We start from the raw sequence: 18,462 nt of genomic DNA, 5'->3' as shown, positions 1-18,462 counted from the left end.
TTCGTGGCCACCGTAGGCGCTCCGCTGCGAAAATTTCGCTTTCGTTGGCGTCCCGGTGCGACGTGTCGCGCTTCGCTGCGCCGAAATTAATCGCTCGTCCAAGGGAGCATCGAAGCTCTTTTGCGGCGAACCCCGAAACTCGTCCGACCGAAATTTTCGTTGCCCCACCGGCATCGAGGAGGTACTTTTGCGCGGTCACGCAAACCACGTGGTAATCGCGTTTCGAAGTGGCAAAACGGTACTTGCAACCAGGTCTCGGTAAACGTGGGCGGTGTCTGGCCCGATAGGTATAGACTGGCAGAAAGGAGATGACCAGGAAACGAGGAACAAGGACCCGTTGGGATTTATTGGCGCAATTAAAATGCACCTCCGGGGGCATTAAACCCTTGTAAAACGTTGGCCCCCGCACTGACGGGCCTGACTAATGCGACCACGAGACAAACGCGTCCGAGAACTCACGCTACCTGCTTTCCCACCTTCAGGGTGTGGACATCGTTGCCTATGAGTTTATAGGATCGCTTTTTTTACGAGCTGAAACGTTATTACAGGGAATACGTTGTCCCAATCAAGGATCCGTGAACGAGCATCGTTTCAAGATGTTAAACGCGTCGGATATTCTCGCGTTAATGATTTTTAACGATTCCCATTCCGATAACGAGACGATCGAGCCTGCTCCATCCTGCCTGCTCCATCCTGCCTGCTATCTCTTTCTCACCGTTATGATTGCAGTGTAAACGATCGTAAAATTGGATTATCGTAATCGCGATAACACCCGCGATGTCTGTTTTCTGCGGTAGTTACAAGCGGTGATCGTAGTCTCTGCTGAATGATCGACATATCCTCGCTACCGGTTTTCTCCTCTTTTCAAATCAATTCTGTTATTTTACGAATTTGCGCAAAGAAAATTTAATACACCGTCGGGCTTAACTGGTCGCTCGATTGCTCCTTTTGGGAATGGACGCAATTAAAGACGATTACACGGAATTCCGGGCCGTTGAACGATCGAGAAACGATGGAGCCGCGTATCGATACTTTACAAACGGTCGATTCGGAGCTAATTAACGAAACGAAACTTGCGCGAGCAAACCGTAAGGTCGTTTCGCTCGAGCTTATCCCCTGGTGCGCGTTCTCATTGGACCGGTTTCGTGACGTTGCTCCTCGTTGTCGTCGACGAACTGTCCGTCCGCTGACCTGTCCGGTTTCGAACGGTTTCTACGCCTCGTCCATATGCTCCTCTCTCACCTGGCTTCCCCTCCATCGCCTTTACTAATCGTTTAATCGTTATCTTCTCGAAGCTAGAACGCGTTTTTACCTACACACTATATTACCGCCTACTTTATTTGTATCTTGAAATTTTTATTAATTTTCAATTTTTTATTTTAGAATGAGGATTCTCTGTCATTAGGTTTATTAAACTTGAAACTTCCATTTTTTCTTTTTTCTTTTCATTTCTCAATATGTGTGATGATAATGCCACGAAAATAAACTTAACCCTTAACCCAAAACCAAAATTTTCCACTGCAACACAACGTTTACAATTACAGCTGCTCTCCGTGGCAATTAGCTTTCACCTGGTTGTAAAGAAAATTTCACTTTACAACCCCTGACTCCAACTCCTTGTACGATTTTCCCGCGCGTTCCTCAGACCCGAGACAGTTTCCTGGCCGAGTTTTTACGACCCCTTCGTGCCAGGTCAGCACCGTTTGGGTATTCGTGAAGTCAAGGTCCCCGAGGAAAGTCAAACGGACGTGAAACTTTACGTTCCCCAACAAAATCCGTGAATACTTTGTTCGTGAGACGGGCCGCGTATTGTTTTACTGCTTGCCTTTTCCTCGAGAGCGTTTCGAAAGAAAGTAGGCTCGCCACCATTTCCATGGGACGATCCGGGGTGGAGAGTGTCGTAAAGTTTACGCTGGATGCAATTCGTTTTACTGCGCCCGGAGACAATCGTGTTTCGCCCTCTGAACGACTCCTTACCTCCTCGAACGTTAACGAAATCTAAATGTTAATTCATCGAAAATGTGTTTCGACGCGGCCGAAATTCGTTAGAGAATTTCCACGGCCAACGTGACGGTTGGGATCGAATTAAAACTCTTGGGTAGAAGATGGTGAACGTTTCGATAGGTTTTAACAGGCGATGGATGAAACAGCAGAAGCAACAGCCACGTAGAGCAGCTGCTTCGTATATCTCTCGACAAGATCGTCGCACACCACGAACAGCATGCATACTGGCTGTCCTAAACAGACGTGCTCCGTGCCGAAACGAGAGCATTCTCTAAATATTATCGCTTAATATTTTTATCCCGAGCTGTACGTGCGTTAAACTCGACCAGCAAACTGTGTTCCTCATTTTCTTCACCTAATAATTATATTAAACCTTATCGGTCCAACAATATCGCAGCATACTTGTATCAAAATTTCTATTTTTATTAGAAAGAAAACGTTCGACCGTTTGATATTTGATTAGAATTCTTTTCGAAGCTCGAAGGAACGAGCATTGTCAATGAAACGATCATCGGGATGGACGTATTTTCGTTTCATTCAAGCCACGAAGCACGATAAATATAAATGGTCACGAATATTTAACATCGAACAGTGTGTCGCATCAATAGCAATCGTATCGCTTTATACATATGCATGAGCTCAATTAACTGTCACTCGCAGCTCTCCTGACCTGCCTCTAATCAGCACGATGAGGACGTTCAAATGGCTCGCGATCGAAGACGAGAACTTTCGCTTATCGAAACGTTCATCTTATGAAAACGATGCGTTCATTTAACACTTTAAATGTAGCAGTAAAAGAGGATCGTATATTACGTTATAATTGCAATCATTTTTAAAATTTCTTACCTTACAAAATTGATACAATATCGATGCTCGTTTATTAGAACAAATGAATTCGTTTTCCTTTGCTTTTTGTCGTCGTTAAAATGGCGGAAAGGATTGTTAACAATAAGGAAGATGGAGGAAGGAGAAGCCGAAAGAGGCAAAACGATGCCTTTCGGGGCTGCTTACAATTTGTAATCGACGTTGCTACCTGAACGGCGCTAGGTCGCTCGGGGATCGTCGAAAAAGCATGGTGACAGGAGTCTGCAAGAACTAGCTCCCCCTCCTACCAAGAGTTGACAGTATTTTTGTGCGGTGTACGAGACGCCTTCATTACCTATACACCCGATGCGAAAGAGGAGCGCCCATTCAGAATTCAGGCTCATGAATACGCGGCTTGGTCCCGTTCTCAGAATTCTCGCGGTCCTTTGGGTTTCGTAACTCGATTCTTACGTCTCGTACTCGCACTCGATGGGGTTATTTAAACGCTGCAATCCTTTGGGAGAAATGGAACCTTTAATACTAGAGTTAACGTCACTGATGACTGATTCGATCTTCGAGAAAAGAAGAGTGAGAAGAATAAACAAGAAGGTTTTTTTGAAAGAAATTTAGTTAATTATGTAAAATAGAGTTGCTATGATCTTGAAACAAAATTTTAGCTATGTAGTCAACGTTACTGTGAAATATTTGTTCTGGTTTGCCGCCAAAAGCGCTCTAGAAATACGAAAAGTAAACGAACGTTAGGCAATTCTTAGAAGCTATGACCTAACAGTAGGTACATGTGATTCATATATTAGAGTTATGGCCTATGAAACACCTTGGAACAACATAATATATGCTGTGGAAAATATATTTTCGTGTATCTTTGAAACCAAAGCTAAACTATCCAGGAAGTTTAATCGAACGCAAAGTTTCCTCTGTATCGAGCCGATCGAATCGACTAATATCGGGGTCCAGGAGGGAAGAATTTTAACGATATTCGTTCCCGGTCCGGGACGAGTCCTTCTAATCAGATAGCATGGCTCTCGGTGTCGGGTAAAGGAGAAAGAAGGAGAGAAAGCATAATCAACCGCGGGTCCTCCGTTGGATTCCACGAGATTAACCAGTACTTCCATCGAGATTTGTCGTCCGTCTCGTTTTTTCCCCTTCCTTTCGGGCCGCGTGCTTTCAGTAAGAACTCGTGGGTCCAATTAAGAGCGAACGATGCATCGTTCTCATCCTCCGTTTTGTTTCCATTCTGATCGCCACTACGCGGCGCCATGAAAATGCTTGAGAATCTCATCGGTTCTTCCCTCTCCTTAACCCTTCTATCCTTATGTATCTCCGTTGAGTTGAAGCTCGCTCGTGTCCGTGGATAGAATTCCATCGCGTTCACCGACGCGTTTCCGTTTCTATACGTACGAATTGAACAGTGGGGGTCCAATTAAGAGGAAGCACGCGAAGGAAATCGCTTAGAGAAAGACTGGACTGGAACAGGCCTCCTCTTGGCCAAGCTCGTCGAGAGATTTCAGGGAGAAATAAAGGTAGGAGACGAGATAGTGATTGAACAATAGGGAGGAAGAAAGAGAGAGAGAAAGAGATTGAGATAGAAATACGCGTATGCAGGTGTTCGAGATAGGATCGTTCTTATAGTTTTAATACCGCAATTACCGCCGTGTCTAATTATTAAAGCTCTAACGCGTGTGTGCTCGTGTGTTACAGATCAGACAAGAAAAACCCTACTACATCGCGGACCCGGAGGTGGACTCGCTGGTGAGTATTTTTTTTTTTTTTTTTTTTTCGTTTCATATATGTACATACAGGATGTGATTACTGGCGGTGCAACAGGGAAATATCAGACGAAAATGTATACGGTTAGATGTGACCGTGTTGAAGTTAAATCTATAGTTGATCTGTTTCGAAACACGACACCCTGTATATTGTCGCCCTCCTTTTTGCCCGCGTAACGATCATTATTCCATGTTTACCCTGCCGTACGCTCGCCTCGTTTGCGCCTAATCGTTCAGTTTTATCTGGCGAGATCGCGCGCTGACCACCCGGTGCGTTCATTTCGAGGAATGACGATGGAAAAGTGAATCCGTCGGCAACGGGAAGCGTTTAATTGTCGATGGAAATTAGCGGCTGTATAGTTGAAAAATCAGACCGAACGAAGCGTTGAAAAATGGCCAACACGATACAACGATTTCTACCCTCTCGTTTCGTGCGTTGTAATATAAATCTAAATTTCATTTCATATCAGTTTGCTGTTGCAAACATAGCGTCTGGTTGGTCGGATGAACCGTACGGAGAGTATGCAAAGATAGGGAGGTGGTAATTAAAATAAGAAAAAAAAATAAGATAGAGAAAGAGTGGCGAGGATTCGACGTGTTCCGCAGCCTTTGTTTCTTCGTGGTCAGGCCAAGTCTGGCCAGGCAGCCATTCGAATGGCAGACCTTCGAAACACCGGAGGAAGAAATATTTCAAACGACCCTTCGCGTTCTCCGATCGAGATAACGGATAGTGGGCTTTTTAAATAACTCGGGTGTATTCCTTGCCGGACGAGGAGGTGCACGCGGCCCGAGCCGATGCTCGCCTCAACGTCGACCTGCCATTATGGATTCCTTCTGCCAGACCGTTGTCCTTGCTGTTCTGACCATTGATTTTTACTCGTTCCACGACGTTTTGCATGTACCATGCCTCGGGAACAATTAGGCTATCGCGTACGGTGTGTATGAAACAGGTAGACGAACTTTCGAGGACGCGTCTCGGAATATTGCTGTGAAATGTTTGAAAAGTTTCCGATGGAATTCATTACCATTATTATATTCTTCTTTTTCGTTTCATTTTACATTTGTCTCTTGTCAAGCAACAGAGTAGAGAGAAAATGCCTCGGTAAAACGCAAAACCTGTCTCCGGCTCAACATTATTCCGCTAGCAGGGTCACAAATTTTCGAATATTTCGATCGTAACTCAAAATCGGATATATCGAGCGTGTTAATGGTGAACCGATGTACGTTGTTCCAGCGCGGCCTTTTTTTTTTCGTTCTCTCCCTGTGGAACGGTGGCGGAAAAAGGGAGAGAAGGAAAACGGACGACGGGGATGCATTTCGTTGACGTTGTTCGCATCGTTGGCCTCAATTTTTCAAAATGTCACGCCCGTTATCTGAGCTGTCAGGACGGCATCGGTCCGCGCGCAAACATCCGCGTGTACGCAAGGTGTACCCACTCGCATCTCGTGCCCGTTGTCACAACTGTCGCTCGGCCTCTGTCGATCTGCTGAAACAGACGAAAAAATGAAACGAAACAGCAACAACAACAGCAACAAAAAGAAGAAACAACAATACGAAATGAAAAATAAAAAAAAAAGCCAGGGAAATGCGACGTAACCCGACGCGGAAAACGCGAGATATATTATGTAGTTGCACGGCTGGCGTGTTGCAGAGATTCGTCATCGGATGGTTGCATCAAAATTATGCATCCGCGACATTAAAGAAATGTAGGCAGAAACGATGTTCGACAGGAACGCGTTCTGACGGAATTTTAAATGGAAATGCGACGCGGACGGTTCGCCGATTTTCTTGAAACGACACGTTCCTTGGTATTGTGCGTTCTTCGAATTTTCTTCGGAATTCTGCGTCTGAAAATTCAGCATCTTTTATATGCCACCCATTTCAATAACTTGGCTGCATCTTTTCTACGCTTCTGAATCGTAATATTTGATTTATAAGGTGATAAATTAAAAAAGTTGTTCCATTCCAGCATTCAAATTACTAATTATTACGGTCAGACCGTCATTGATCTGTTCACGGTATCCATTATTGCACCTGTTGCTACAAACACTGTCGTTTGAAACCTTTCCTTAAATCTCAATACATCATTTCCCCATGAGTTTAATTAATTAATTAATTAATTATCATAGTTTCAAACTCATCGTCCTTCAATTTCTTTCATTTCCGATTTGACGTACGCGATTCCTGTTTCGGTTTTTCAAAGAACAGGTTCTATAGAACGATGGTTCTAACTGGAAGAAAAACGGCTGAATCTAATTCGCTAGAAAATTCACAAAAGCCAGGAGATGAAGGCATAGAATCGAGAATCGTAATCGTGAGATCGGTTTAGCAGCTTCCATCGTCGCTTTATTACATCCATGGCAAATTGCAGTCTACGAGCTAAAGAACGAGCATGTAACGTGCGTGCTTTTTGCCCTTCACACCCCGCTCGTTTCTTCGCTTCCCGAACCTCCTCTTCCCTCTTCCGCGTCTCGCGAGATGATGGCCGTCGATCGACAGAAGCCAGCTGCTTTTTGCCGATGGTTTCGTATCGTGAAAAATTCTCGATTGCGAATTCCTGGTGGTCGGGAAGTCTCTCTTGATTGGAAAGCTGCTGCTTTCGAGAGCAACGGTGACACGAAACGGTGAACACGAAAGGGCTCGAGCCCGCGGAAAATTCGATGCAGCTGCAGACCTGTGGAGAAAGACTGAAAATGGTGGCTTTCGATAGGTTTTCTGTTACAATGGGAACTGTTGCGTGTTCTCGAATCTTGTGATTTGTGGTTCAATTGATTCTACCAGGCCACCTTGCACCAATCTTTATTTCGGGAATTCCAAACGATTAATCCTTAGATTCTTTTTTTATATTTAATATCTTTGCGCTTTTAACCATCAGCGAGAACATGCAAAAGAGAGTAGAAGCTGTTGCACAGATGAAGAGGAGGCGTGTAACGAGCTCCTTCTCTCAATTCAGGGGGTCAAGGGTTTCCTCGGGGTTAAAAGCGAGAATCCTCGCTCCTCGCCCTCCGCGAATCTTGTCTGTCCTCTCTGTTCCACATTGGAATCCATGGTTTTCCATCGGTATGCATTATCTAGTAATATCCTTTTTCTGAAGATCTCTAATTCGGTCGAACCTTTTATCCCGTTATTTACTTCCTTTTTTTTTGGAGCGAGTAAATGAAGTTTCAGTATTCGAAATTGGAGGTTCACGAACTCGGTCGAGAGATCGAAGCGGTGTTTGGTGGGTGAACAAAAGGTGGGGTCCAGGTTCTTGGTGAACGCGCGTACGAAACGAGGAGCGGAAAAAAGATGGCCGTGAAGTCGCGGAAGAGAGCAAAGCAAACGGGCGAGCAAACACGCGAGGCCTCTGCTCGTTGGAAGCAAACGGGGATCTGCCCTCGGTCGCACACGCGCTTTAATAATATTCCCATTAGCATAAGCGAGAAATGAGCCAATGAGATGCTAATTGCCGCTCTCGCGTTTCGAGAATAATTATTACCAGGAGGGTACTTGACTTTCGGACGTTGCCCACTACCTCGACGACGACGTTCACGAGACGCGATTCGTCGGCGAACTTTTTTACACGACACGCTCTTGTTCCTCCATGTAACGGTGGAAGCTCGTTTCCTTGATAAACCATCTTCTTTCGGCGAGGAAATATTTTAATTTATCGATTATTTTGGGTATTGAATTTCTTTTTGGAAAATAATTCGACTGAAATCCTCGTTGTATTATTTAATTGACAATTACTTGTCAAATGAAACGGTGTAAATTTAATTAAAGGCCAGAGATCGATCGCAAACAGTGTGTATAACAAGACAGCGAAATAAGGTCGACCGGTCTGTACGTATGCATATTTATCATGTAAAAACAGATATATGTTAATGGATGAATTGAGCCTCTCGTATTCCATGCAAATACAAACATCTACTTCCTTCCGTGTTTTGCTAATTATCATTCACTATTCAACGTATTTCTGTTTTCTTTCCAATGTTCATTATCTATGCGATCTTTTCCAAATAATCAAAGGATAGTCATAATTTGCCGTGTGAAATTGGAAAAATATTTTGATCGATTTTCGTCGTCCGTGGATGGGAAATTGAACGAATAAAAATAAGAAAAGGAACTCGATGACGTGGAAAGGAACGCAGTGATTTTCCATCGAACGCATTAAACGTGCTTCGAACGGGAACCAATGACTTCCGGCGTGGATCTTTTATTCATACACTACCCCGCCACCACTGTCTATCAATTAGTTACACGCTGTTGCGATTGAATATTTATTAATTGACTTTTCATTCACGGTCCTCCGACAAAGTTGCACGCAAAACTTCCTGACTCTTTGAACGACACGACGAGATTCAGCTCGCCATTTTATTCTACATAGTTTATGCAACATCACGCGGAAAGAGTTTTTAGAAGGCGACCGGAAAATGAAGTCTTTTGTACATTTTTTTAAGATACCACTTATTTCGAAGCTCGATGCGTTAATTAAGAATAACTGTTTCAATATAGACAAGGTAGAGTGTCATAATTTATTTTTAAAACAAATTTAACTGTGTACTCTAGAATGATAATTGAAACTCTTCATATTTACTGTGATAAATAGAATTTTTAATTAGGCAATCAATAATAATCGAGATGCTAATTGCCAATGTTGATGCACTTTTTGTCAGTTTGCTGAAAGTAAAGGTAAACAAATAGTTGCACTATCACTGTCGGAAGTAAAAAATTTTAGTGTCGCGTTAATGAGTTCAGTGCCAGGTTACTAATTGTAAGCTTCCTAGGATTGTGCCGGATTAAATTGAATATAAAATGTTTCTTAAAAAACAAGAATCGAATGTTTTTCTTACGAGCAGAGTAAAGATTTCCATTTCTTAAATCATCTACCTTGCTCAGTCTCGCCGACCAATCTGATCGTCTCGAGAATAAGACTGCCTTTAATAAATCAACTTCTTACTTTGAAATTACAAATCGATTAACGCGCGTGTCGCGGGAAAAACTGTATCGAAGAAGGGGTGAGGAAGATCCGCGGATAAGAAGGAAGAAGGATGAAGCGAGGAAACTTAAGAAGCCTCTTTTTCACCGGCGAGTAAAGCTATACCCTCTCGTTTTGTTTCGCATCTGCTCTATTTCCATGAATAAACCGGGTAGAACGAGATGGCGGGCAGGTACGCGTCCCCGTACGAGCGGTTTCTGCAACCTTGCGTCGAACCGAGCCAAACAAAAGCGACAAAACGCCTGGTGCTGCTCCTGCTGCTTCTCTGTTGGAGCTGGTACAAGAAGAACGCACGGTAACGGTACCCTGGAAGCCAAGGATAGCCGAACTTTTGCCGCAAGGATCAGGGAGAACGAAACCTTTGCGTCTCTTTTTCTTCGGATCGTAGATCGTTGCACGCGCGTATCGTCTCAAACCTTCATCATCGCGCGATTAACGCGCGTTCCTGCCTTCTTCCTCGTTTCATTCTTCCGTTTACGCTCCAAATTGGCGAAATTTTCTCGCAATCTTCAGCGAACACGTTTGTCAAAATCAGAGCTGATCATCGAGCTCCCATTTTCAATGATTTTTCCAACGTTTCCCCTGATGCTGCACTTAGAGATTTAAAGGAGAAAAATTAATATTTGTAAAAAGTATCGAGTATTATATATAACTTGGTGTAAAATTGCCGAGTAATGAGTGACGCAAAAGAAATAATTGAATATTAATTAACGTTTATGCAAATAAGGGAATCTTTACAACAACTTATTTGTATTGTAATTACACAATAACCGTATGGAAATCTGTTGAAATGTGATTTCTTTTCATATGATTTTCAATTAAGCTGCTCTCGTATCGAACATCATAATTGAATATTAATGACTGTTAATAAGTACGAACGGCTAGAAGAACCTTTGCATAACTTATTTGCGTTTTCTTTCTGGCTATAATTGCACAGAATACGGGTATGGAAAAATCTTGAAACGCGACGTGTCGTTCAGAAGATCTTGACCGAAGCTCTTATAACATTCGTATCGTGACACGGTATTATTTCCAATCCCACCATCATTCATCCGTTGCAAGAAAAAAACGAGATCTTCAATAAAACACAGCTAAATTGCACTTGAATCTCTGCTATTAGTTTCAACATCCCTTTCACGAACATTTCAATTTTTCAATATCGATAAGCTATCGTGACCAGCTTACTCCCTGCTTGTAATCACTGTTCTGTCATATAGCTCGTTACAATAGAAAAGTTGTCATCAACCGTGTCGTCGCTTTAATATCCCCTTCATCTGAGAGACTTATTGTACTGTTATCATCAATTTTCCTAATTATCAGCATAAAAATGTAAATATCGACGATTTATCTATCGGCAAAAATCTTCACGCCCACGCCACTGTTGGTTCCGCTCCCTGAGACGTCTGGGTGCGCGAGTTAGAAATAAAAAGCTGTCCGCGGGTTCGTAGGAGGTGTGCCACGCGGAGACTGTTCGACGAGAGGGCCGAGAGAAAAAGAAGCGTTCCGAGGGGTGGCGGACCACGGAGAAGCATGTGTAAAGTATAACGTAACAGAGGGACTGGCGAACACTGCCACGCTGGTGGTCCATTATACCGGTCCTCTCGGCGACCTGGACCAACGTTTCTCGCGATTTTGTGACGCAACGTGCCTGCCTCGGAATTGATGCTAATTTTTCTCTATAAACTTGCAATTGAAATTCGGAAACCGCAGAGTGAAACAGCACGCCATCTGTCCGATTTGCCAAACGTGTCAGCGAAGGAAAACTTGTTGTTGTTCAACATCGATTGAATTTCGGGCCGTTCGATGGCGATAGATAAGCAATACCGATCCTTAAATCGGCACGTCTAGACGCGTCCAACATCGCGTCGGACGATTTGAGACGTTTGAAAAATAGGCTCTCGAAGTACGATCGACATGCGTTGCTTGGAATTTTCCGCTCCACGATGCATATGAAATCTCGCAGCTCGTGCGAGATATTTACGTTCGTGAAAAATGTGATTCTTGCCTTGGTCGAAGACGTTCCGAAGATTCGTTGATCTTTTCCAACGGAACGTTTCTGACCATCAAAATTTTAATTAATTAATCGATGATCTGATCGTTTGAAAAATAATTGAACGAGGACGGAATGTTAAGACGTTAATAGGGTCGAAAATATTTGGAAAAACATGAGGTACCCGATCCGGTCGGCACGCGTGCTCGTTACAGGTATTCTCGTTCGGTTATCGTAAATCAAACGGCGATTAACGTAATTGCCGGCTCGAACGGGCTCGCGTTCGTTTCTGTCGTATCTCTACGCTCTAATCTGTACGAATGGGAAATTGAAAATTTGCCGAATCGACGAAAAAAACGCCGGCTACCGATCCGCCCTCCACCCTGCACGAATAAATTTTTCTGGCTTCCGTTTGTTATCCTCTTTCATCTGGTATCTTCGATCAAGATTAAAATTCACTGCTATTCAACTTCTTTAAATAAAGAAAAAAATGACGTTTCTTCTAAGACCACCCAGGGTAGTTGCGTTACGCGCGCGCGATAACTTCTTTCCTCCCTTTCCTTTTCCTTTTCTCCTTTTTCCTCGTCTCCGCTTTCTTCTCGTTCGTTTCTCCTTCGGTGGCGAGGTCTTTCCTCGTCCTCGTCGCCGGATCTCCTCGAGTTTCTTCTCCCTATATATACCTACGCTTCTGCTCGTTCTTTCTACTACGTGGTCCTTGGCTTTCGCTCGGCATTGGGTTAGGTTACGACGTCCTAGGCCTCTTCTCTTCTGCTTTGCCTGTGACGTTACGTCGACTCGTCGGGGCTATAAATCTCCGGCTATTAAGACGGCAGTTCCTCGTTTTGATGGCCCGTGCCCAGGACGCACTATCATCTTAATGTGTGGTTACGCGCGCGCCACAAGTTACACGCTGGAGGGACCAAAGTATGTACAGTTTCGAAAAATCTTCCCTCGACTAATTTATTTCGGGACTATCTAACAAATTTAATGACGCGAATTTTTATTAGATTACTCATATTTTATTAAAATAATTTCTGGGACTGTATACTGATTCGGAGACTTTGTTATAATCGTTGAACGGATCGAATAGCGGTTCGATTCGTCTCCGAATCGGTAAGGAGCTGGTGTTTGTTCACGGCGAGTATCACACGGCTTAACAATATTTAAATATTGTCGCCTGGAGTGTCTGGACGCGTCGAACGTGCCACGGAGGGTCGTAGATAAACCGTCCCTTGCTTGCACAACGCTCTTGGCTACCGTGTACCGCAGCATCTTCAACCTTTTTCTCTTGTATACACAGACGAAAACGATGTCCGTCATTCCGAGCCGAAAGCACCATCGACATCCTCCTCGAAGGGTTCGTTTGCCTTTCCTCCCTCGTGAACAGTTTCATTTAGAAACCTTTCCTTCCCTTAGCTCAGGATAATTCTGCATAACTAGTTGAATGCAAATCAAAACAGAAAAGTATTATATATAAATTTGATCTTTAATTAATTACTCGGTGTTTGAATAAAACTGAAACTGTTAGACTTGTTAATTCGTGCACGTGTCTTTCATAAATTCACGATAAGTTAATTAAAGGTATATAAGAAGAAATTCGATTTCGTATGAGAAGGAGAGAAGCGCAGGCGAAGTGGAGGAAGCCGATAAGACAGCCGAGCAAATGGCCAATGAATAAGTCACACGCGATCGTGACAGTGGCCGGGATCGGCCGGTCGGAAATTAATTACCACGAAATACGACGGGGGACATAGCGACGTCGGTGGCGCGAGACGTCGCGCAATATTTTCGACGCGAGCCACCGCTGATAATGAAGCGGTCGAACGGTCGTGAATCGACGCGTACAAGTCGAATCGTTTGGAAAAGGAAAAAGACGGACACGGTGGCGGGTTCGTGCTGAAGACGAAGACGGAGAGAAGAAAGAGAGAAAGCGACGGTGAAGAGGATGCTCGGCTCGTAAATCACTGGACATCGATAAGAGTCGTCGCGGCGTTCGCGCGATGTCCCTCGTTAATAATTGATACAATTAACGACCATTCATTAGAGTCACCGCTCGTGCACACACGTATAGATGGACGAAACCAGAGAAGATGCAACGAGGTGTGTTGCTCCTCTTGTCACGCGATTAGCTTTGTCCTCTTCGAGTGGATCGTGGCTACTCTTTGGATTTACCTGTTTAACATTTCAAATCGCGTTTCTCAAATTGACGAAACAGGGACTTAAAAATTTTAAAGAAAATATGCTTTCCTATAGATACCAAGAATCCGTCCGGAGAATCGGCGACGCACGGGTCTTAAGTTCTTCATGTTGGGACTTAAAAATATTTCCTTTCGTCAATATTCTCCTCGCATTATGCTTCTGTATGGATATCAAACATCCAAATAATAAAAGCTACTTAATAATATAAACTTCAGTGTGCAATCTCACAACAATAAAGGAATATCCAAGTTGAGCTTCGAGAGTTCTCTGTAAAAAGAAAAACAATATCTTGCGTTATCTATTCATGTTCTGACGCTCGCGGTGCTGCTATCGTGTCCGATGTTTCGTCTAGGGATATTCTTGAACCATTTTCGTTGTCTTCTATTTGCCTACGATAGACGTTCGACAATGTTTCCCGTCCCTTGTTAGCCGTCTCGTTGCGAAACGATTTGTCGCGAATCGGCTGCTCGCGCGATTGTCGATGCTCGATAAAACCGAGCTACGGGATCGAAGAACTGTACGATACGAAAATGTTGGCGCGATTCAATTAGCAGCAGACGATGGCTCGTTTATCGGTTACAATTATTAAATCATCGAGCCTGCTTACGGCTGGTGGATAGCACGATGGGACAGAAGGAGGAGGGAAGGCATCGTTGTAATTTATTTCGCTTCTTTCGCCTTCCACGCCGGTTATCCATATTTCTATTTAGTATCACATAGTCAACCGTGAGATTTATGACCTCTTACACTGTCGACCGACTGGAAATTCCGTTCAACATCGACTGAATAGCTTGTTCTCTTCCTCACCTCCTATACATCTCTTTTTTTCATTATCTATTGATTACGTTGATTAGATATTTTCTAACAAAATTGAAATTTCTTTTTTAGAAGGTCTAGATTGATTTATGAATCATTATTTGATACAATAGGGACTATTTTTACATGAATTAGGTATGCACTATATTTTATTATCATATCTTTCATAATTGAGAAACAGTAACGTTAAAGATATCATCTAACATATGGAATGTATTAATGAAGAAGATTAGGAATCTTTCTAGTTAGAAATAAATCAACGTTTATAGAACGCTTCGTGGTACGACGATTTTCAAGCGGGAATGATCGATAAAATGATTCAGCCGGGACAGATCGTGCTAGGTGTCAAGAATGACGGAGTTCATTGGCGCAGATTAATGGGCGTCGTTGTCGCGATACCTAATTTGCGGTCAAGTCTCTTTAGACGGGCCTTAATTAGATTGAACCGTCGTGCCAGTAATTTTGGAGCATTATTTGCGACTCCTTTCTATCCTTCCTTCTGAGATACTGAACTCTCTTCAAATAATTAGGTCGATATATTTTTGAACTATTCTCGACAAATTGAAAACACCCGGAAGAGAATGATTTTATGTGAAATAATAAATCAATTCTGTAGTTTGTTGGGATTACAAGCGTGGAACGATTTTATTGATAAAATAAAACTACCGAACATGTTACAAAGTGTTCATAAAAAATTTAATTAAGAGCAACGGAATCGTATATTCGACAGCATGGTAAACATTTTCAACAATTTCTGAAGTAATAAAATTTATCGCGCGTGAAACATCCTGTTTCATTCTATGTTCTTTATTACCTGATACAATAATCAGACGTGTGTAATCAGTGTTCAGTGAAATTCATTAAATCAACGCATAGTTAAATTTTGCGTCCTCTTTTTGTTCATACAGATACATCTTTTTTTTTTTACGTTTGTACAAGCAGCGTTCGAGCGAGAAATTTTACAACAACCACATATACGTTAGGGAAAGCTGGGTGTCGTTCGAGCAGCCGATCCACCAATTATTTTGAGCGGCGTATCTAATTCTGAAGCTTCATGATCCGTCTCGTTCTCTTTAATTCGGGCAAATTAGTTGGCATTGAACCGGTACACTGTCCGCCAAAAGTTTCCGAACCGTCTTCTTCGAGCTGCTGATCTTCGAATCATTTCGCGCGGCTGAACCTTGGAAAAATTTCCTTTGAAAATCAATTATCTTGTTACCTTTATCCTTGGTTTGTCCGACTGGAAGCAACGAAATCTTGAATAATTCAATGCTACTGTCACGATCGATCTCATCGAGAGCATCGTTTTCCATCGATCGCGAAAAGATTCGAAAATCTCGGTCTCGCTGTCGAAGACGTCTAAGCTTGTCGCATATTTAATGACCGATTTCGAAATATCAAACATATTATCTCTGACGCAATTTGATGACGGAAGAGTACCGCGAAATACCACTTACGGCGTATCAATTAGAGGCTTCAAGATAGCTAAAAATCATTTCATAAATATATTTAAAAAATAAAAAGAAAGAAGGAAACGCGCGTACTTGGTCGCGTTTGTATCTCGGGCATGCATCGAATACGAGCGGGTGCATCGTGATGCGATGCAAAGCGTCGTTGGCAAACGGAGTAGAGAAAGAAGGATTCTGAGAGTAGGGGAGAAGCGTCGTCGGGCGTCGCTTCCGACCGCGTCGTCCCTGTCCGCTTATAAATAACACCATCTCCCCGTTTCTTCGCGCGTTTCGCAGTTTTTCTCTTCCTCTTCTCTCTCGGCTCGCTCGATGTGCACGCAGCCCGCGATTCGCGAGGGTTACTCGGCCGCCATTGCAAGCCTAATTAATATCACGTGATGAGCGATCGTGGCAAAACCTCGGCTCGCGACGACGAGGAAGAACAGCCGATGTTTCGAGCTTACAGAGGAGATATTGTGCTCGAAGTAAGAGGAAGGTCGATGAGAATTTCGCGATGCGCGGATCCCGTAGGATCGCGCATCTGTTCGATCGAATAGCAAGCGTTCCGCGACGCTTAGACGCGGAGGGAAACGTGAAGGAGGATGAAACGTCGGAGAAAAGCGGGGCATGATTTCGCGAGACGAGAGTAAAAGAGCAAGAAAAGCGAAAGCGAATATAGTGGAGACATTGTGCGAGTGGCGGCGAATCGGCTGCTACGCTCGCACCATCTCGTCAACTCGAACCGTTCGCCGTCGCTCTGCCTGTTCGTTACTCGTTCTGATAGCATCTTTTCTTTTTCTTCTTCTTCTTCTTCCTCCTCTTCCTCTTCTTCTTCTCGCTTCGCAACGACGTGCCTTCGCGCGTTTTTCTTTTTTCCCCCCCAGTTACATCTTGCCGCCCTTCTTTCCGAGGCGCGAAGCATCGAGTGCGTCGAACACTTTGCTCGATTTCGTTCGGAGATCTGGCTGCAGGAATCGAAAGCACTTTCAATGCTTCGATTTGTTACTGAAAGTCGATTCAGCTGGCATTAAGTGCGATTGAAGAGGCATCGATGATTATTTGCTCTGTTATATTTCACTTCTATTTTGTGTTAATTCGATTCTTGAGAGACACTCACGATTCTATGGCGTGGTTATTTTCTTGAGAATTTGTGAAAATTACAATTTCTGTAAAAATCACCCATAAACACGATTGTGTTCTTTATGTTGGACTCGAGAGTACGACGATCCAGAGGCGGATCGAGCTCGTTCCATTAGAGACTGATTGCGAATTGTTCGTATCGAAATGCACTCGCGTGTATTTACCGCGATAGCAGTTGCATCAGTCGATGACCCGTGTGTTCGTGTCTCGTACAACCGGGGAGCAGCAGGCCAGAAGAAGGTGAAGAAGAAGGTGCATCGAGAAACGAAGGAGAATGACGAGGAGGATGAGTAGAGGGAGGGAGGGCTGCCTTTCGAGTAGTCGCTATCTAAGGGAGCACTCATCGCGGTCGCTTCGTTATCGTTCGGCCGGAATCATAATGGACCATAATTGCATAAATATAATGTTAATTAACAATTAAGATTGTCGCTTTGCCTAATTGAATCGCCGCTTCTGCTAGCAAAAGGTTCGTTCGTGTTTCCCTCCCGCGTTTCGTTCGCACACGTGAGAGAACGAGAAGGTGGAAGATTGGTTTAGCTTTCTTCGAGGTGGGTGCAAACGTTGCATCCTATCGGAAAATTATGCCGATGGTCGTGGTCGCGGTATGCACCAGGAAAAAAGAAACACGTTATATACAACGTGGTCCAGAGGGAAGATAATGCGACAGTCTAGAAAGATTCTGAAAATGGTATCGGGAGAAAATTGCGAGATATCGGTTCTCTCGGAGACCATGTGTGGGAGGGACTGTTTAAATAGTTCTTGAAATTTATTTATAATTTCTTATGATATTTCCTTGATCTGCACCCATTGTTTCTTTTTATCTATTTCTCAATTGACATGAATTTTCCTTTCTTGTTTCAGATGGTCCAGGCGATCCAAGTCCTCCGGTTTCACCTCCTCGAGCTTGAAAAGGTGAGTCACAGTACCTTAACACTCGAAGGGTTAAATATCCCTTTCACTTATTTCTAAGGATATAGAGGAGGCACGTTAAAATCCGGATACCGAATGTTCGATTGTTAGTTATTACCAACATCGTGGTAGATAAGCCGTCCGTAACGCTCGAAAAACAACTGTTACGAGCGGAATGCAATTTTCCGTAATTGTAGTGAAAGCTTGCAACCTCTCGTCGCCGTTGCAATCGTCGTCGTCGTATCCTTGACGGTTTACCCGGTTCGAGTTGTAGCGTAAGTGGCGTCATTTAGCTGTCCAATGGTCGAGAACGCGTTGTTGCACGCTTCGAGTTGTTCGAGTTCGAACGGCCATCTTTCTCACCAGAAACCACGATTCTTCTGAATT

General features: G+C 43.5%; 1 protein-coding gene across 5 annotated transcripts in view; it reads left to right on the top strand.

Moving 5' to 3' along the window:
- LOC114875343 (homeobox protein homothorax) overlaps positions 1-18,462 on the top strand; it is a 369,739-nt gene that overhangs the window by 53,421 nt on the left and 297,856 nt on the right. For all 5 annotated transcript variants that reach the window (XM_029185507.2, XM_029185504.2, XM_029185506.2 and 2 more), the window contains exons 4-5: positions 4,528-4,578; positions 18,028-18,078. In XM_029185507.2, coding sequence (XP_029041340.1) covers positions 4,528-4,578; positions 18,028-18,078 — 102 coding nt within the window. The remainder of the gene's footprint in view (positions 1-4,527; positions 4,579-18,027; positions 18,079-18,462) is intronic.

This window comes from Osmia bicornis, chromosome 15, assembly GCF_907164935.1.
Source record: "Osmia bicornis bicornis chromosome 15, iOsmBic2.1, whole genome shotgun sequence".
In the NCBI taxonomy this organism is placed as follows: Eukaryota; Metazoa; Arthropoda; class Insecta; order Hymenoptera; family Megachilidae; genus Osmia; species Osmia bicornis.
The sequence above is the reverse complement of the archived record's forward strand: the minus strand, read 5'-3'. Positions and strand labels throughout refer to the sequence as shown.